The 21,631-nt window shown below is 33.9% G+C and overlaps 1 protein-coding gene across 2 annotated transcripts in view; it reads left to right on the forward strand.

Moving 5' to 3' along the window:
• LOC123525528 (DNA methyltransferase 1-associated protein 1-like) overlaps nt 1-21,631 on the forward strand; it is a 36,348-nt gene that overhangs the window by 4,883 nt on the left and 9,834 nt on the right. The window contains exons 2-7 of one of the 2 annotated variants that reach the window (XM_045304637.2): nt 7,490-7,593; nt 14,086-14,174; nt 16,109-16,123; nt 17,491-17,686; nt 18,709-18,927; nt 20,740-20,847. In XM_045304637.2, coding sequence (XP_045160572.2) covers nt 7,498-7,593; nt 14,086-14,174; nt 16,109-16,123; nt 17,491-17,686; nt 18,709-18,927; nt 20,740-20,847 — 723 coding nt within the window. In that variant the 5' untranslated portion in view covers nt 7,490-7,497. The remainder of the gene's footprint in view (nt 1-7,489; nt 7,594-14,085; nt 14,175-16,108; nt 16,124-17,490; nt 17,687-18,708; nt 18,928-20,739; nt 20,848-21,631) is intronic. The other variant, XM_045304638.2, reaches the window with a different exon arrangement.

The raw sequence follows: 21,631 nt of genomic DNA on the forward strand, positions 1-21,631 counted from the left end.
TCGGAAGAAGAAGCTCTTACTGGTTTGTTTAGTTACTACAGATATTAAAAATGATTTTAATTCTTATTTTTCGAGAAATAAACAAATCGGCGAAACATAAATTGTATTTTCTTGTAGTTTTTGAAATCGAAAGTAGATCGTCTATGTTTGGCTGCTTTCACGAAATGAAACAACTTTTTTATGAAAAGATTTAAATAAGAGGTAATTTAACCGTAAACTTCAATGTCAGATACTGCCAATTGCTGCTAAATGTCTTCGTATCATCACAATTTGTAAAATATATTGTTGAAAATGGAGAAAAGTGTAATCGTATCCGGATATAATATTTTGGGTAAATATCGAGCTGTGTTATGAAATTTTAACATTCATGTAACATACATGATAGATATTATTGTAACAGAAATGATTCTAGAATTTATTTTTATTACACCTACATATAATCTATGTCAGACTGGTATTCTAGTCCTGAGGCATGATCTGAAAGTAAAAAGATGAAGTGACAGTCATACTTCGGATATTGTAATACTAGAAAGAATCTAGATCGTAACCTTTCTGGAATTTTGACTGGTTTGGATAATTTGCTTACGATTCAGGTTCACAAAAAAATGAAACCGTCACCCATTCTGCTTTTCATGATGACACATGGCTTGATTTTTGCAGTCAGTAAGCGGATAAATTATCCCGAGAAAGAGCTCTTACTGATTTGTTTAATTACTACTGATTTTAAAAATGATTTTATTTCTTATTTTTCGAGAAATAAACAAATCGGCGAAACATTAAATTGTATTTTCTTGTAGTTTTTGAAATCGAAAGTAGATCGTCTATTTTAGAGTGCTTTGACGAAACGAAACAATTTTTTTTATGAAATGATTTAAATAATTTCACCGTAAACTTCAATGTCAGATACTGCCAATTGCTGCTAAACTGTCTTCATATCATCACAATTTGTAAAACATATTGTTGAAACTGGAGATTTTGGCGGTATAAAAGAAAGTGTAATCATATCCGGATATAATATTTTGGGTAAATATCGAGCTGTGTTATGAAATTTAAACATTAAAGTAACAGACATGATAGATATTATTGTAACAGAAATGATTCTAGAATTTATTTTTGTAATACATACATAGAATCAATATCAGACTTATATTCTAGTGCTGAGGCATGACCTGAAAGTAAAAATACGTAGTGACAGTCATTCATACTTTGAATATTGTAATACTAAAAAGAATCTAGAGGTAATATTTAGAAATTGAAACATAAAATTTTCAGTTAGAAATCGCACCAAAGGCTGTATCAAGGGTCTACATTTTCAAAATTTCCTTGTGGTGATACCCCAAACCCTAATTGCAGGAGGGGGTATCCTCAGGGGTGTAAAAAAAAAATTCACACCACTCGCCCTGCAGGACTAGTAGCCAGTAATATCTACTCGCCCTTAGTGAACAGCCACTTGCCCTAATAATTGACACTTTTAATACTGTCACTTTTATGAAAGGAGTATTATGTACAATAGTATTATTTCCCGAAAAATATTTGTTTTGAAAAGTGTCTAAAAAATTTGGACACAACAATCATCGTCCCTCCACCTGTGTTGAAAGAGATGAAAAAAAAAACGTTAAAGATTATCGGTAATTATTCAGTTGATAAACCAAGTAATTGACCTTGTTTTCATGATCAATTTACACCCCTACAAAGAGCTAAAAGAAGTGTGTCAGTATCTTGACATGGATTCTTGAAGTGGAGATCAAAGCGGTATTTTTGCCTGAGGTTGTCATGGCATTACGTCATGTTTTCGCGCCACGTGACACATCACTGTGTGATCGTACCGCATCGGTTCTTAAAATTGCTGAGAAATAGAAATCAATAAAAGTTTCTTCTTTAATTTGTTATCAAAAGCGAATGTGCTATATCCCGTATATAAGGTAAATGTCTCAAACGATAGTTACTACAGTGGATATCCTACCTCTGTGACCTATTTGCCCTCAAGAACTTACATTATTGTTTGACAAAAAAAAAACTTTTAAATTGTTGGTTGATGTACAAAGATTCATTTAAAACCTATTAAAAACCGCAATGACATCACATTGCTTTATTTTAAAATCGCATTTCTATTTACGGTCACGTAACCTATTCTGCCGCACTAACAGCAGTCTGTTTGCAAAAAATCGTTTTACTCCTTGTATTGTAATTGCTGCTGCTTTTCATTATATAAGATTTTTTTATTCTGTTTTTTTTTGTTCTTTCTGGTCAAAAGTCTGAATTTTATGCCCAGAGTATTCATCATTTATTTACTTTTAGAAAGAAATAAGTAACTAAGATCGCGCTGTTTGAATTTTTACAAATGATTATATGAAAATTCGGCCGTTTTTATAGAATTTTGTCTACATTTCTGTCCATAACTTATTAAAATCATTATAGAATTCAAATAGTATTATTTCTCAAGAGGTGTTGAAAACTTGAAGCGAAAATGTTAAAAAAATGAATGCACTACGCACGGTTTTTGTGTACGGTGTCGATGAAAATTAGATATTAAATACGATAGGTCGCACGTGTTTGTGGAATGGAAAATTACCGGCATGACGTTTTGATATCTTTACGATTCGCGGGTAAATTCCAGTCAATCCAGGTAGCGACTAAACCATCTCAAAGTTGACGTTTTGGAGTTGTAATTTCTGAATTTTGGTAAAGTAAGGACGTAAAATAACACTCGCCCAATCGGTCGAGTATACAGCGAGGTCCACTCGTCCTACTCAGACTTTAACTCGCCAATGCGAGCGGGCGAGTGGAATTTTACACCCCTGTATCCTCCCACACCCTCCCCCCATATTGCCACTTTACAGTTTGATACATTTGCCCTTTTACCACCTGCCACAATGCCCATTTCAAAATCTGACTGCAGTTCAAAGCGGGAAGGAACACCCCTCCCCAAACCCACCCTGCTACCGACCACGTAAAAATGGCTCAAACATTTTTTCAGCCCAGTCTGGGCCTGTCTGTCTACATGAATCAAAACGGATAATTGAAAGTACATAGACTTGGGGACTACTGACATGGTTTTGAAGGGGTTAACAGGTCTGAAATAGAATAAATGATGGTTTTAACTAAAAAAGAACTGAATTTATTAATATTGGTTATCTTTTCCGAAATTGGTAGCTAGTCCGAGTAACTTCTCTTAGTTTTGAATGCGCAATTTTCCTGTCAGTGTAAACATTCATGACACTATATATTGACACTCAGCAACATTTACGTATCTTTAAATGCAAAAGTAAGTATACTTTAAATTCACATCCCTTATAATATGATTGAACAATACCTAGCGTGTGACACGGTTATTGCCAGGCCCCTTATCTGTAAAATATCTGAACAGTTCTTTCGTCCATCCGTTACAAATTGTATGTGGCAATCCGCGCTATAAAATTTCAATATATAAATTTTCATATTCAAATTTTATCATGTGCGAATATATACCAGCCGATAATTGCCTGTTTTGGTAATGCCGGAGGCAAATGTTTACTGGAAAAATATTTATAGTCATGGGCAGTATCTTAGTGTCACCTGTCAAATTGTAGTTTGTACTTTCAACATTTTTATTTTTGCGAACCACTCTTCAATTTTAGAGAAATATATTGGGTTTAAATACTTGTATAATGTCAATCAAAGTTTTACTAGGCATCAATTGAATGTCCATTTCATCTATTGTAACAAAATCTCTGTTCAGTTGGGGAAAAAAACTAAAACCAAACTGAAACTGGTAGACTATACTACCAGTACATCAATCATTAGCCGACTCTCAGGCCCTTCAGACCTTTGATTACTATTTTTAACAGCTATCCCTGACAACACGCCTGCTAGTCATAATCTTTAACGATTGCTAAACAGTAAAACATAGACATAGACTGCATCAACAGGTCCCAGAAAAGTCACAAAGTAGCTATATAGCAAAATCTACCTATATATAGCTAGAATTAGCTATAAAACCAATAACATTACAATAATGCAAAATATGTCAAAATCAAATGCAAAATGGTCATAATCACGACCCAATGGTTTATAAGATGAATAACAATAACAGAAAACCAAGATCTTTTCACATTTTCAATATATGCAGTAATATTTTGCAATAAATCATTGAAGAATGGGTCGCCTGTGAGAATCATTGTTGCATAAGGCAAACTTTGTAATGACTTACCGCTGAAATTCACAACATGTACTTAAACTGAAACTGCATAGGTTTCAGTTCTGTGTGATTGTCTTTTGTCTCATAAACCATTTTAATGGGATAGTAACTGTTTAATAATTATTTGATATTGACATATATTGAACAACTGTTACTGGTTTTATAGCTGTTTATAGGGACTTTTCTGTATTGTTGATTTTAATGTATGGAGGATAGCAGTGTCTTTTTTTCAGTACCAGGGGAAATTGTATCATAGTGACTAAAGTCAGGGAAAACAGTTTTTGTTACAAATTTGTTACAAGTTTGTTGTACTTTCAAAGCAAATTACTTAAAAACTCAAATGACATGGTTTAAATACATACTAAGAGTTTTGATTTGAAAATTAAAAGAAAAAACCCTGTCCAAAAATGGTGGAGTGGGTGGGGGGGGGGGGGGGGGGGGGGGGGGGACTTTTTGGAAAGGGGAATCTGGCTAAATTACAGCCTGAAAAATGACCCTACAAACACTACATACTTTTTGCATTAAGATTATTTTTTCAGTTATTGTATTTATATATCTCATTCATTTACTGGATGGTAGACTAACATACATTTTAAAAGTCAGGTAGATCAAATTTGAGCAACATTTTATGGCATTTTTCACTTTTCTTTCATTAGAGAATTTTATAGTTTTCTACCTAATATAAAAGTGTTTTAAAAGAATAGTTTTAAATCATCTGTTTTGGAATTCATTTATTTCCAATCTACTGTTGAAAAACGTAAGTTCGGGTGTGGGGGTTTATACTCCATTGATAAAATACACTTTAATTCCAATTTTCAATGTTAGTTTATTATGAGATTTTGTCTAGTGATGGAAATAAGTCATCAAAATTATAATTTCTCTCATTCCTCTGGTCTAAAGTCACTTATAATTATAACTGTAAAGTATTTCATTTCTTGTTTCTATGATCTGTCATTTTCAAAGTCCGAGCCAAAAGTAAAGAATTCCTCCCTAGTTCTGACCTAGGTTTATATACAAAAGCAGGTACCCTCCCATATTTGGAGTGTATCATAGTGATGAAAGACAAAGATTACCCCTAATATTTATGAGGATAACCGTTGACTGATGGTACCATCCCAAATATGGAACCACCTCTAACTCTAACAAACCAGACATGTTTACGATGGTACATGATGACAACATACCCAGATAAAATGATACAAAATGAAACACACTCCAGTCCCAAGCAATTTATGAGGGTAACTGGTGAATGACATCTCAAGTAGCAGAGGCAAAAGTTTCACATCAGTAGAATCAATTAATAAATCAGCTTTAATAAGACTGCTAAATTTACAACACTACATTGTGTGTATCTTGGTTGAGGGATGAAGATATGCAACGGAGGTATTAATCTGAACAAAATCTGTAATGCAATTAAAGTAAAAATCATGAAAGTTTAAAGCTGATCAGTCACATTTGAGCAACATTTTATGACATTTTTCACATTTCATATATTCTGTTAGAGATTTGACAAAAAGACTGATTACATAGGGTGAGATCCCTATTGGAAATGTTTATTACTTTTTATGAAATTTTGTAATTAACTCCCTTTGAAATAAATTTAAAATTTCTTTTGATTTCAAAATAATTTCAAGCTATACATTTTCATTTGATAAACATTTGGATATTTCAACTTCCTGAAACAAAAGACAAGTTTTAAAATAGTGTGTAGCTTCAGAATTCATCTATTTTCAATCTATTTTGGTTGCCCAACTGAGACAGACAAAGGGAGGTAATAAATTTATAAACTTACTTTTCTAACTAGTATTCGCAAAATATGTGTTTGTCAATGCAAATCTTTGACAACTTTAATACAACAGTGGTTATATACATATTATTCCTGTGGCAAAATATGTTTATTTAATTTATACTTATTCTAAAATAATGCTCTCTTGGTTGGGTAACCAGGATATGAAAATCAAATTTCAAAAATACTTTCAGTGAAAAATTGGTGTGTATTAAGAAATAAGTGTTAAAGATCTGGGCCTTAACTAGCACCAATATCTTATCCCCCCCCCTTTTTACTTAAAATTTCAGGTAAGTTTTGATGCTATATCTTTGTTTAATATTACTAATAATTTGATTCAAACTTAAAATAGTTTTTCCACATAATCGTCTGCATTAATGACACAAGGTCCATAACTCTTGTTCAGATATTTCATAAATTTTGTCCTCTTTTTACTTAGAATTTCAGTTTTATCTTGATGCTTTTTCACCATCTCTGTTGTTTATAATACCATATGGATTTAATTCAAGCTTAAAACTTTCTTCCACGTCATCGCCCGCATCATATTACACAAGATCCATAACTCTTCCACCAACATGCTTAGAAATCATGTTCAGATTTTGATGCACTTTTGCTCTTTCTCAGATAATACTTAATAGATTTGATTCAGTTCTAAAAAAGTTGTTCCAAATTATCCACATGATATGACACATGATGCTTTAGTCTTTCAGAATTATTTTTTTTATAAATTATGTCCCTTTAATGTTTTGATTCACTTTAACTCTAATTCTGTTATCAATAAATAAATATTTGATGGAGACTTCAGCTACTGTTCAATATCTTCATCCACACTGGAGCCATTAAACACTCCAATGACAGGTGGATGTGCCCAGTTTCACTATCCAACATCGAAATAGCTGAGCGCACTGTCTCCTGTGACAGCTCCTGTTTTTTTCCCCCTGATAATTGAAAAACGACCAATGCTACCCTGTGCTGACAAAATCTCTGTGTATGTAAACAATGGCAGATAGTGAAAAAGCACTTGAATTTTTGTTAAAAGCTGAATGTTTTGAAAAGAATAGTCATTTTCCTTCTGGTATACAGTAAAAAATAAAGATTTATTTCTTTGAATTGGAATGCAGGAAAAATTTGTTGGCTATTCTCTATATCCTTAAGGCTTAAAGCACCGTAGATTTGTCTGACTCCAGTTTTATGTGGTAAAATTCTAAAGTTCTGTGTAATTGTCTCCAAGGTAATGCATTTTCAAGGAATCTGATACTTTTAGAATATCAATAACTTTAGCAGGCTTCTCCGAAGTGCTTAATTTTTTGTAAAAGGATACTGATCATTTTCACAAGTCCAGTAGTAACAAATCAAAGCAAACTCCTAATTTTAGAATTCAAAAATATATCAGAAATCTGTAGGCATAACCCTTAAAGGTTTTACATCACGCCAGGTTTGACTCTGAAGATGTAATACAGTATTAAATATAAAATCGTTATACAAGTATGCATCAGTTTTCACTTATTAGTAATGTTATATTTTAGGAGCAAACATGAGTGGTGTAGATGTTAAAGACATCTTGGAGTTGGACAGAGGTCCTGAGAAGGAATTTATTACTAAAGGTGCTCTTATGAACAGTGATAAAAAGGTAAATACTGTTTTTCTGAAACCACAGAAGTTCATACCAGTGATATTAAGTGAAATTGTAGAACAGTTAAACATTGATCTCCCAATGTTGCAAAGGGATGAACAGAATGCTGGAATTATCCTGGCCTTCGAGCGATTTAACTTAGCAAGTGATTCTGCCTTGGCGACGTGCAGGCTGATCATGGTCTGCACAGTTTGCTATTGAGTCAGTAAATTTTTAGTGATTTAGTGAACACCCCTTCGAGTAATAAATGGTACTGCCCAAATTGAATGATGGATCAGTCCATTTTAGAAATTTAGCAGGCTATTAAAAGGTACAACATGAATTGTTCAAGATAGCCCGAGTGCTTGAGCCATCGATGTTCGAGTGAGAGGGGTTACAATATGTATAAATACACCCCTGCTCAAAACAATAAACAAGATAACAAAAAATGAATGTATGTTCAACATTATGACTTTAAGCTTATTCATCGACTTACATACACTGACCACCAAACTGGAAGGACATGTTTTTTTCTGCTCTTAAAATAGTGGAATTTATATTGGATTTACTAAGATTATACTGGATATTTTTACATCGCTGTGTTCTTTGGAATATTCTTCATCTAACTATGGATATATTTTAGTGATTTATAAATTAGTATTTAGATTAAAAAGTGAAAACTATTCAACAAATTGTTAAATATTGGAAATTTTCAAGCATTCAAGTCCACACCTATTACATCTAGCATACCAGAGCCATCAGTTAAATAAACACCTATGTTTTGACAACTGCTTTCTTTTGGAGTAAGGGAAAAAACCTTTAAAGTGATAATGGATCAAACAATAGCTGCTAAAAATTCCTGTGATATGACAGACTTTGAGGGATTTTCTTATGATGAAGTATCAATGGACTGTATGGACCTTAATCAAAGTAATCAATACCACATTTATGTCAGTGATGCTAGTGACAACATATCCATCAAGTTTCTAAACAATGAAACATGTGCAAATATGCTTGAAATGCTACAGGAAATGTACTCTTTTGTGCCAAACAAGGATCAAACAGGCTTAATTGCAACAACAGAGATAACCTCCAGAAAGGTTGTGATTACAATGTATCACACTAGGACACTATTAATTCAAGGGCCAGGCTGTAGGGCATGGATGCATACAATTTTTCGACGCCTTGTTGCAGACCTTACATGCACCTCAAAATCAAATCCTGCAGAAAATGAACAAAAACAACAGCCAACCCACTACACATCAACGCCGAAACCTATTCTTGTTGAAAATTGTGAAAAAGAAAACCAAAACATTGTTCTGAATTATTTGAAAGATACAGATATTCCAGCAGCATCCAGTAATAATCAGCCATCCCCTATACCAAGTGATAATAACAGCCAGACTGCAATAAAGAGAGGGTTTTACTTTTCACCAAAGCCTAAAATAAAAAAATCAAGGGGTTTGTTCAGCTCACTTTGGGGTAAAAAGTCATCAAGGCCCTCAAATCCAGTGAATACAAAGTACAACCAGAAGCATCATAGAGTACCAGTAGATTCTGCTTCATCCGATGACACACTATCGATAACTGACAGGTCAGAGAAAAGTAATGTCTCTATATCAGGTGATGTTTCTTCCTATGATGCCTCAGAGCATCATCAAATTGAAAGAAAAGAAATTGCAACACAAACAACTGGAACAGCACCTTTTGATACACATGATGCAATTACACAATGTAGAATCAGTGAAAATATGACACAAAAGTGTACAAAATGCCTCGAACTGAATAGTGCTTACACATCAGAAAATGAAAAACTTAGAAAATTAAATACAGACTTAAGTAAACAACTCCAAGAGAAAAATAGGATAGCCAACAGTGAGTTAACTGGGCAGATACTTATTCTTGAAGAGGAAATGAAAAAAGTCAAACAAACTAACCAATCATTAAAACAGGAAAATAAAAGCTTAAAAGAAAGGCTGTCAGCAAAACAGGCAGACAAGGAATGTCATGATGAGCTACAGACTGAAGTCTTTGATATCAAACAACAGATGTCAGTGTTTGCGGAGACGCTTCAGCTAATACAGAAGAGAACAGAGAACCTGCCCTCCAACACAGACTTCTTTCTTCTACAACATGAGGTACGAAATGCTAAAAAAGAGATGTTAGATGGAATTAACCAAAAAAGTGCCCAATGTCAACAAAATCATGTCAAGAAACAATTTACACCAGTTTGTGTGTCAAAACAAACTGACCAACAACAATCAGCAACAGAAGACAATAATTCCACATCAGTCATTGTGATTCCAGCTGAGGGATCTACACAAAATGATGGGCAGCAAGGATCAGTATCAGAAGGCAAAAAGTCTACAGCAAACACAAGCACAGAACCAAAGAAAAATCAGGTACTTATTCTGGGAGACTCTGTAACTCAAGGACTAATCAGAGATAAAATGAATACACAACAGACAACAGTAACAATTAAAACTCATCGTGGTGCAACTGTCCAACACATACATGACAAAATTATAGATCAAAGGACACAACCAAAAACTACAACAGAAGCCGATGTCATCATTATTCATGCTGGCATCAACAACATATCAAATGCAGACAGACCTGAGGACATCTGCAAGCATTTTCAGCATCTTACTGAAACACTAACAAGAATCAACCCAAAAGTAAAGGTCATGATCTCATCCATACTGCTGAAAAGAAAGGATCGCCTTTCATCTAAAAACATTACTGAAACAAATGATCTTCTGAAAAGCATGTGTGAGGCCAAAGGATTTAGGTTTATAGACAACAACAAAGTAATGATGCACAAAAACAAAGTTGATGAAGAACTTTACTATGATGAAGTCCATTTAAACTTTCAAGGATCAGCTATCCTTGGAAAACACCTGAATGCAGCCATTCGTGACATACTAGGTCTGCAAAATACCACAAATCTATCTGTAAATTTTCAGAGGGCCAAGCACCGACGGAATCAGAACTATCCATATGCCCAATGGCAGAGACATCCAAATCCACGACAGTGGCAAAGATATCAGAGATTTCCGATGTGGTAACTTGCATTTCAGACCAAAATAACAAAGACAAAATGAAATTGAACTCTCACAGTGATAATTTGTCAAATTCAAATGTTTCTGTTCCAAACAATATTAGTAATTCTTTATTTACAAGGAAAGGTCTTAACTTTATGCATCTGAATATCCACTATCTGTATCCCAAACTGAATGAGCTGAAATACTTTCTGGATGAAAATATTGAATTAGATGTACTTTGCTTGTGTGAAACATTTTTGAATGATCATTTTTCTGACAACGAATTAATTTTAAAAAATTATCAGATGTTTAGAAAAGACAGACACACGCATGGTGGTGGAATTATTACATATGTAAAATCAAACTACCCATGTTGGCAAAGAAAAGATCTTGAAAATGAAAATTTAGAAACATTATGGTTAGAAATCAAGCCAACTACTAACCAAAAATCTCTTCTTTTCTGCTACGTATATAGACCACCTTCCTCAAACCAGTCATGGAATAAAGAATTTGAAAAATCCTTAGAGATAGTATATTCAGAAAATAAAGAAACAATTCTTCTTGGAGATTTTAACTATAACTGTTTTGAAAACAGAACAATAAATAGTGAATGGAACAACATAGTAAATGCACACAATCTCACTCAACTAGTAGATAAACCAACAAGAGTCACAAATGCATCTTCAACAATTATTGACCATCTTTATACAAATTACCCATCAAACATACAAATACCATCACTTGCATTTAGCGACCACTTTCCTGTCTGTTTTACTCGCAAGCTTTCAAACAAATCAAGAAATGGCCCATTACATTCAACAATTAAATACAGGTCTTATAAAAACTTCAAAGAACAAGAATTTTTACATGACCTAGAAAGGCAACCATGGTCCGTGATAGACATTTATGATGACGCAGATGATGCCCTAGACACATTTCTTAAAATCTTTCTTGAAGTTATGAATCAGCATCTGCCCAAGAAAGAGCGTCGGGTTAAGTATAAACAACATCCGGACTGGTTTAGCCCAGAAATCAAGAATGCAATAAACTCAAAAACTCAAGCTAAGAGATAAAAAAACCAAGATGAATTCAAGTTCTGGAGAAAAAAAGTAAAATCTCTTACCAAAGAGGCAAAAAAGTCATTTTACTCACAAAATATCAACAACAGTAAGAAAGACACTAAGAAGTTATGGAAACATCTCCAAGACTTATCTGGTAAAAGTAAAAATTATCAAACCAATTACATTAATGACGATAATGGAAACCCAATAATAGATCCAAAGGCAACTGCTGAAGTATTTAACACTTTTTTTGCAAATGTTTTTAAAACAGTACCAAATCCACCAGAACATCTTACACCTGAAAGTGAAAAAATCATTAAAGAATTTGTTGAAAGTAAAGTTGAAAATAACTCATTTCAAATACAACCCATTACTGAAGAATTCATACTAAAGGAATTAAAATCACTAGATGAATCGAAGGCAACTGGGTTAGATGACATAGGCTCCAGAATATTAAAGATAAGTCATCAAATAATAGCTCAGCCTCTCACAAAGATAATTAACCTAAGTTTAACACAATGCAAATTTCCAGGAAAGTTTAAAACAGCCAAAATAACACCAATTTATAAAAAGCATTCAAAATCTGACAAATCTAACTATAGACCAATATCAATACTTCCAATATTATCTAAGCTTATTGAAAGGCATGTTTCAAATCAAATAAAGGATTTCTTGGAAACTTATCATCTTCTGCATTCCAAACAGTCAGGCTTTCGAGCAAATCACTCCTGTGAGACTGCACTTACAAATATAATTGATGACTGGATTAATGCCATTAATAAAAACTCTTTTGTTGGCACTATATTTCTAGATCTAACAAAAGCGTTTGACCTTGTAAACCACTCCTTGTTAATAGAAAAATTATACCTGTATAAGTTCAGTGAAACCTCTGTTAAATGGTTATCATCGTATTTAGAGAACCGCTCTCAACAAGTATGTGTATCTGGACAGCTTTCTTCTCCCAAAGAAATTTCTGCGGGAGTTCCACAAGGCTCTGTTCTTGGACCTATACTTTTTATACTATATATAAATGACCTTCCTTTACACACACATAATTCATCCATTGACATGTTTGCTGATGATGCAACAATGTCTGCATTTGGTAAAACTGTGACTGAAGTACACAACACCCTGCAATCTGACATTAACAAAGTAGATGAATGGTGCAAAGAAAACTCAATGCTTCCAAACATATCTAAAACTAAAACTATGTATATCACAGCCTCTTATAACAACAATAAAATTAAAAATCACATCAGTTCTAATAGCATACAAATGCAGGGTCAGCCCCTATCATATTCATCACATGAAAAGCTGTTAGGAGTACATGTTGATGAACATCTGAACTGGAAGATCCAAGTTGAACAAACTATGAAAAAATGCAATTCCAATTTATATCTTCTTTTACGAATAAAATCTTACCTGAACCTACATTCAAGAAAACTATTTTTCAATTCTTACATTTTACCGCACCTTGATTATTGTTGTACTATATGGGGGAACTGTACTGATGAGCTTCTAGAATCTGTCTTAAAATTTCAAAAACGTGCCGCAAGAATCATACTTGACAAAGAATATAATGCTCCATCAGCTGAATTGTTTAAAGAATTAAAATGGATGACTTTTTCTGAAAGAATAAAGTATAAAAAGGCAATCCTTGTTTATAAATCCATTAAAGATCACTCTACTGAACACCTTGGTTCAAAATTTATTGAAAAACAAACAGGTGATCGCCAACTTAGATCAAATGAAAACAATGAAATTAAAGTACCAAAGCCAAGAATTGAATTCTTTCGTAAATCATTACAGTACTCTGGAGCTGTAATTTGGAACAACATTCCTATACATATACGCTCCTTAGATACGTTAGAAAAATTCAAAAGATCATATCTTCAGTGGCACTTCTCTGTTATATATAATTAGAATACAAAACAATATTAATAGTCACATATTGTCATATTTTAAGTTTTTCTTGATTTGGTATATTTTATATGTTTAGGTTGTACATTTTTACATAAAATTGATTCATTGTCATTGCCTTTTACTTCTTTCCATATTATAATGTTCTCCTTTCAGGTTTGTTATATCTGTATATAGTTTATTACATGTATGTTTGATGTTCTGTACATAGTTATACATTGTATACAGTGGACCATATTGTTAATCGGTTTTGAAAAATGTATCCAATGCCGTATATGTTATCCACTTTAAATAAAGTCGTTACTTACTTACTTACTTACTTACATCATTTTCAGAGGTTCCTTGACTAATGAGACCAAAGGATGAAGTAGGAGTGGGTTAGCTTTATTTGGATCTCTCTCTTTCTCTCTTTGTACATGTTCAGATGGCAGACAGTATCATTCTTTTTTATTCTTTTCATATTTTGTGTCTTTTTTTCGTTACAGAAAAAGCCGGCAAGAAAATCAGATGTGACATTTAAAAGGCCAGAGGGTATGCACAGAGAGTTATGGGGTTTACTGTGGACTGACAATAGGTAACTTGATTTTAGTGTTTGCTTATTGTTATCTTTAGGATAATGTTGAAAATAACTACAACTGTTGCTGAATAATTTTTTCTTGTTAAACCAGTATCAAAGTTTATATTTGTCTTTATTTTCTATCTGCTCTGTGTTTCTTTAACATCGATTGTGTAACCATAGCAATAAAAATGATAGTGCCATTTTTATATGCCCATTTTGAAAAACATATTATGTGATGACATGTCCATCTGGCCTTCTATCTGTCCATCTCATTTAATGTCTGGAACATAACTCAGTAACCATTCAAGGTATTGAATTTAAATTTGGCACAAAGGAAGATGGTGATGACATCATGTGCAGAGCACATGAATAAGGTCAATAAGTCAAAGGTCAAATTCATTTATAAAGCTCAAAGGTCAAATTTGTCTTTGATATTTCCTGTTGGGAGTGTAACTATTCAAGATACTGGCTTAAGACTTGGCATATAGGTAGGTGGCAATAAGACATGTGCTGAGTGCATGAATTTTTTCATTGAGTCAGAGGTCGGGCAGGATGCACTTAAGCGGTCCCCGGAAATTTACAATGCGCATGCGCAGCAAGTTAGGGGTGTGGGGCAAAGTGGGACCAGCAGCCACCAAACATATTCATCTAAAACTAAAGTTACGCCTTTTAACTTTTAATTTTAAAACAACTATTGTTATAGGGACCACTAAAGTGTTAGTGCTCCCAAAGGTCAGGGTCTGAAATTGAGTTCAAATATCAAACTGCTGACCTAATTTTAAAATAATTTCGCACAAATAGTCATTGTATGACATTCTACCAAGATCGTTCAGATTATTCCGATTTGTCAACAACAAAAAATGGCGGCAAGAGGGCATGGTCACTTTTACCTATATCTATATAGTGGAAACTTTGATAATCTACTTGTATGAAACTGCTGGCCTGATTTTGAATTAATTTCACACAAATAGTACTTGTGTGACCCCCTACAAAGATTATTCAAATATTCAGATCTGTTGAAAAACATGGCTGCCAGAGGGCATGGACACTTGTCCCTAATGTATATAGATCTTGAATGAAACTGCTGGCCCGATTTTATTATTTATCAGTACTAAACTATACCTTGTCTATAGTATTCCTCAGCAACCCCTGGCTGATATTCAGGGAAACTTCATAGAAAACTTAATTTCCAAGCAGAGATTCTCATATCTTGTGCATACTTTTTCTCAACAACTGCTTGTTCGGAGTTCTAAACTTCTTTGTAATCTTCACCACTAAGACGAGGTATGTGCCCAGTCGATAAATTCTGCTTTTATGCTTTTAATATGCAATAATCATATTTTAGGAAGCATCCATCGGTTTTAATGATAATTTCTTGTTCAAGTTTGTAAAACACCATGGCTACTAGTTTGAATGGTCACAAACAAATTGTTTTGACTTGTAAGGAAACGTGGCCACCAGAGGGCATGGTCACTTTTCCCTATAGGGATTTAGCGGAAAGTTTAAAAATCATGTTTAATTTCAAAATAATTTCTAAGAATGTTTCTTGATTAACCCCCTATTAACCCCCTATTCAGTTTATTAATCAATCTTCCTTTGTGAAAAAAACATTGCCACTAAGGGCTGGTTCTCCCTAAATGGCTATAAATTTTTAAAATATTTGCACTGTCTTTGCCTTGGTGACCCTCTACCAAAATTGTTTATGCCATGTTGATTTGTTGAAAACATGGTAGCCATGATACCTGTTTGAACTGTGGAACCTGGGTGAGCAGTCTAGGACCATCATGGCCCTTAAAACTGACCAATGACAGGGCTGCATTTTGAGACTGGACTTCATACTCACTTTTATAACCATGGAACCAGATCTTAACTGTGTTTTATCTAATTTATATTTGAACAATTTTAATTAATCATTTATTTTGTCACAATGAAATATCTATTCATTTAAGGTTCCCATGTAACAAGTAAGTAAGACCATGAGTGCATTCTCATAGTTCCATGTTATATTTTTTCGTTCGCCGTTGCAACCACCTGTTCATGTTTATTGCTTTCTGACAAATATATTTCGAAAACCGCACATATTTTAGCTTATGAACCATTGAAATAATAATGTGTGTTGGTCCTGTATATAGAAAAGGTTTCAGGATTTTGCTTTCGGTGTTGTGAAGAATGATATTTGAAAATTTATATAATTAACCTTCACCCTGCTAAATTTCTAAAATGGACTGGTCCATCTTTCAATTTGAGCAATATCATTTATCAAGTGAAGTGGTGTTCACTGAAAATTTACTGACTGAATAGCGAACAGTGCAGACCATCATCAGCTTTCATATACGTGCAGGCTGATCTTGGTCTGCACTGGTTGCAAAGGCAAAATCACTTGCCTCCAGCAGGCTAAAGGTTAAAAGCGGTAAAAGTATTTATATAAATAATACTATAGATTATTCCCTAAACTAATAGCATGCTCCCAAATTTGTCCCCCTTGTTGTTTGTTGACAATATTCTGTTTTGCAACGAAAATTGTTGTAGTAGCATAGCATGATCGTGTACTGTCTGGTTATTATGAAAGCTGTATTTTAACATTCATTAGCCGTGGAAAGAGCTTGTAGTAACAAAATATTCAGGTGTATAGGATATATAATAAAATATAAGTCATAAAAGTAAAAGCTTGCTAAAACTGATTAAGTAGGTTTTGTCTGTGACCTTTATTTTGCTTCCAAAACCAGCAAAGTTAACTCTACAGGTAGAACTGAAAACCTTCTTTCTGGAGGTTGTAGGTTTGAAACCTGGGTGAGACATATGTTCTCTGATTGACTGAAGACAGTTCATCTAAGACCATTCATCCTATTTTACTTGTAGAGAAGTGGTTAATATTGGTAAGGAATCTACCAATGGGACTGAGAGTTTAATTATAATTATGTAGTTTACCATTCTCTTATTAATGTGAAGTACAATTAATGTTACTTAGATATAATATTGTTTATAGTCCTTCATCCTCCATATACCTTTTGTCAGAAAGTTCTAGTTTTCACTAGTCAGAAATCCAGACAGTTCATTAATTTTAACTGAATGTTTTACAAATTTTGTCAGTGAATTAAAGACACTGTGAATGACTTGAGTGTTAGCTGTAAAACTATTTTTAAACCTGGAAAATACTTTACAGTTGGAAAAAGTGTGATTGTTTTAAAGCATTTTTATGTAGCACATGGTATATTACATTTGTCATAAGGTTTAAATGAAGAAACCAACCACAGTTCATTCATTTGTATTTAGTCTTTATGGTAAAAATGAAATGCTTTTGTCAGTATTTTTAAAGTTCTTTGTTTTACAGAGATGCCCCTCCCCTGATCCCAACAGACACAAATCAGGGCTACAAACAAATGAAGGCCAAGATAGGGAGCAGCAGGGTCAGGCCCTGGAAGTGGATGCCATTTACAAACCCTGCCAGGAAGGATGGGGCCATCTTTCATCATTGGAGAAGAGTTGCTGACGAAGGGAAAGATTATCCCTTTGCCAGATTTAATAAGGTAAATCTGGTTAAAATGAAATTTTACAAGGTTGGAACACTAACCATTGCAAGTTGAGCAGATTTTTACTGCCATTTGCAATGTTGTTCTCAACACGATTATGCGAATTTATGTAAGCAAAATGTTAGTATTAACATATTTTCGCCCTTCACTGACGTGAGGTTCGAGCCTTACTTGTGGTGCTGAATTCTTCTTGTTAGGAAGCCATCCAGCTGGCTTACGTAAGGCCGGTGGTTCTACACAGGTCCCCGCTTGTGATGAAATAATGCATGGAGGGGCACCTGGAGTCTTCCTCCACCATCAAAGCTGGAAAATCACCATATGACCTATAATTGTGCCAGTGCGACGTTAATTCCATCAAATCATATTTTCACATATGTTTCTTTGAAATAAAGATTACAATTAGTAATTATAAATCAAATGAAAAGGATAACAATGCAAGACAAATGTCATAAAGATGTTCTCTTTGATAACAGTATTTGAACCCTTTCTTATAATGTTCAAATTATGAATTAATATACAGTATCTGTCAACTGATAATACATTTAGAATGATGTAGCATGAATTATCTGTTTATATCTGGTTGAAATACAGAAACTAGTGATCAGAGGTAGGTAATGTAGACTGGGCAATTTTTATGTAGGTGTTATGTAGTGATTTCCTGGTTAGCAGCTTTACTTGCTCTGTTAAGAATTTGTGAAAGGTGAGTAATCGTGTTTAAGCACATGATGAAAATAAATTTTCCCGGATGTTTTGAAGTTATCTGTAGCTTTATTCTAGAAATTAGTCAAAAACGGACTACCCTGAATATTACCAAAACTGCAGGAACTTAGTAAAGTAAGTACGTTTGAACTTCATTGACTTGAACACGATGAGACCAGCAAAATTTGTTCAAGTTCCTGGTCATTCCATCTATGGAAAACTATACATTACGTAGGGATTTTGTCTGGACCTTAAAATGAGTTCAAGCAAAGGGTCATCTGTGTGTTTATGCTTTGACAGTGATAAATGTTTGATTACAGCAACCAGAAGTTCCCGTATACTCTGATTTAGAATACCAACAGCATCTCCATGACGACAACTGGACTCGGCAGGAGACCGATCACTTGTTTGATTTGTGTAAAAGGTTCGCACTGAGGTTTGTGGTAATGAACGACCGCTGGGACAGAGAGAAGTATGCTGATAGGAGTGTAGAAGATCTGAAAGAAAGATATTACAATATATGTAACAAACTAGTCAAGGTATGCACATGCGAAAACTTGCTATGAAATTTATGAATTTAAAGAATAAGCAGATTTAGAATAAAATGAGAAATATCTATTGCATTATTTACTAAATTCATAACAAAGTTTTTCACAAGTTTCTACTTGATTTTGCAATATCCAGATATCCATAAGGTATTTTTATGCCCCTGAAGGGAGGCATATAGTTTTTGAACTGTCTGTCAGTCTGTCAGTCTGTCAGTCTGTCCGCAGTTTTCGTGTCCGGTCCATATCTTTGTCATTGATGGATGGATTTTCAAATAACTTGGCATGAATGTGTACCACAGTAAGACGACGTGTCGCGCGCAAGACCCAGGTCCATAGCTCAAAGGTCAAGGTGACACTTAGACGTTAAAGGTCATATTTCATGATAGTGCATTGATGGGCGTGTCCGGTCCATATCTTTGTCATTCATGCATGGATTTTAAAATTATTGGGCATGAATGTGTACCACAGTAAGACGACGTGTCGCGCGCAAGACCCAGGTCCGTAGGTCAAAGGACAGCTCTTGTTTTTAAGTTCTCCATTGGTGTTAGCAAGGACTTTTTTAACTTCAAGTCTAATAGTGTCAGTTTTAAGGGCCAAAAGGAGATTTTTCCTGTGTGAAATTCCAGCTCTTGAAAATTTTACTAAATTTTGGAGGGAAATGTTGTTTTGTACTAAATTAGACAGCCTGGAAGAGTTATAACAATCGAATGAACTTTAGAACTATCATCTCTAAAGTGGCTGAAATTCTTAATGGTAATACCATATCAGAATATGGTTTCTTGATTACGAGTTGAAACTATCAAAATGTTTTAGAAATTTAAAAGCCCTTATAACCATACTTGTAGTTCTTTAAGTGATGTTGATATGAATTTTAAGAAATTTAATGGAAAACATTCGTTACAGAAAAAGTAACTATAAGTAGATGGATAAGCCTTTTTATTATATACCTATATAAATTCTGTAAAAAATAGGCTTGTATTTCACAATTAAATATGAACAGACAGACAAAACTTCCGTATTGTACCTTTTAAATTCCGTATTGTACCTTCCCTATTGTATGCTGCTGGACTATTTTCATTAATATGCATGACCAGACACATTTCTATAAATAGCCCACATAAAAACTTCACTAAGTTCCATTTAATATTGATAAACATTGAAGATTTCGTTCAAGAATCAAAATGGTAAAGGTATATAATAAAAGGGCCATTATAAGAGTAGCTGGATCTGGGACTTTGTATTCGGCTCTCGTGGATTTTGCAAGGTTGGATCACACTCGGCGCTTGCGCGCCTCGTGAGATCCGATGTGGCAAGATCCACTCGAGCCGAATACTGCATCCCAGATCAAGCTACTGTTATAATAACCCTATTTTATTGTGTCTCTTAGATATTAAAAGTGTAAATATCTTTTTGTCATATGAACTACTTTCAGGGTGTTCTTTGAGCTGTCTTAGCAAATTCTGCTCGAGTCATTTTGATGAAAATTTTCTTGTAATTTCCACAGAAAAGGTTTACATACATGATTTTGATATTAGCCATAGGATATTGGAAGTTGGAAAGATATTTTCTTATGACTCAAAATATGTCAGTAAACTTTATAAAAGACTGGCTTAATATCCTGTACAACTGTGATACTCCATTAAATATACATTTATACAGAGGTTTGTAAGAATTGTGGTCGATTTTTTTTTACAAAAATTACGTAGGGCCTGAAAGCTAATTAAAGTTGACAGTAAGAAATATCTTTGAAGAAAACCACAAAAGAGGAAATTGAATCATGCATTATATGAGTCAACATTTCAGGTTCGAGCTCCTCAAGGTACAGAACCAAAGATCCGAGCATTTGATGCTGACCATGAGAGGAAAAGGAAATCTCAACTTATAAAGCTTTTCAACAGGACCACAGAACAGGTAGGCAGTCATGACACAGTCTGTGATACACTTTACTATACTAGATCTTTTAAAGCTTTTCAACAGGACCACAGAACAGGTAGGCAGTCATGACACAGTCTGTGATACACTTTACAATACTAGATCTTTTAAAGCTTTTCAACAGGACCACAGAACAGGTAGGCAGTCATGACACAGTCTGTGATACACTTTACAATACTAGATCTTTTAAAGCTTTTCAACAGGACCACAGAACAGGTAGGCAGTCATGACACAGTCTTTAATACACTTTACAATACTAGATCTTAATTGAAAGTAAAAAACAGTGAAACTTGAATATGACTATGAGCTTCGAGCAAATTATGAACCTGGAAGATCAAAGTATTAAATGAAAAATAAGTTGAACTTTTCTATATTTTGATTAATTTGTATTTTAGAAGATGATTTTCAAATTAAAAAGCTGTTGTACCTTAGCCCTTACTCCGCTATCTTTATGTAATGAACTTGTCCATTTTTAGCTCATCTGATTTTTTGAAAAAAAATGATGAGTTATTGTCATCACTTGAGCGGTTGTCGGCGTCGGCGTCTGCGTCGGCGTTGCCTGGTTAAGTTTTATGTTTAGGTCAGCTTTTCTCCTAAACTATCAAAGCTATTGCTTTGAAACTTGGAATACTTGTTCACCATCATAAGCTGACCCTGTATAGCAAGAAACATAACTCCATCTTGCTTTTTGCAAGATTTTTGGCCCCTTTTGTACTTAGAAAATATCAGATTTCTTGGTTAAGTTTTATGTTTAGGTCAACTT

This window comes from Mercenaria mercenaria, chromosome 3 (genome assembly GCF_021730395.1).
Source record: "Mercenaria mercenaria strain notata chromosome 3, MADL_Memer_1, whole genome shotgun sequence".
NCBI lineage: Eukaryota > Metazoa > Mollusca > Bivalvia > Venerida > Veneridae > Mercenaria > Mercenaria mercenaria.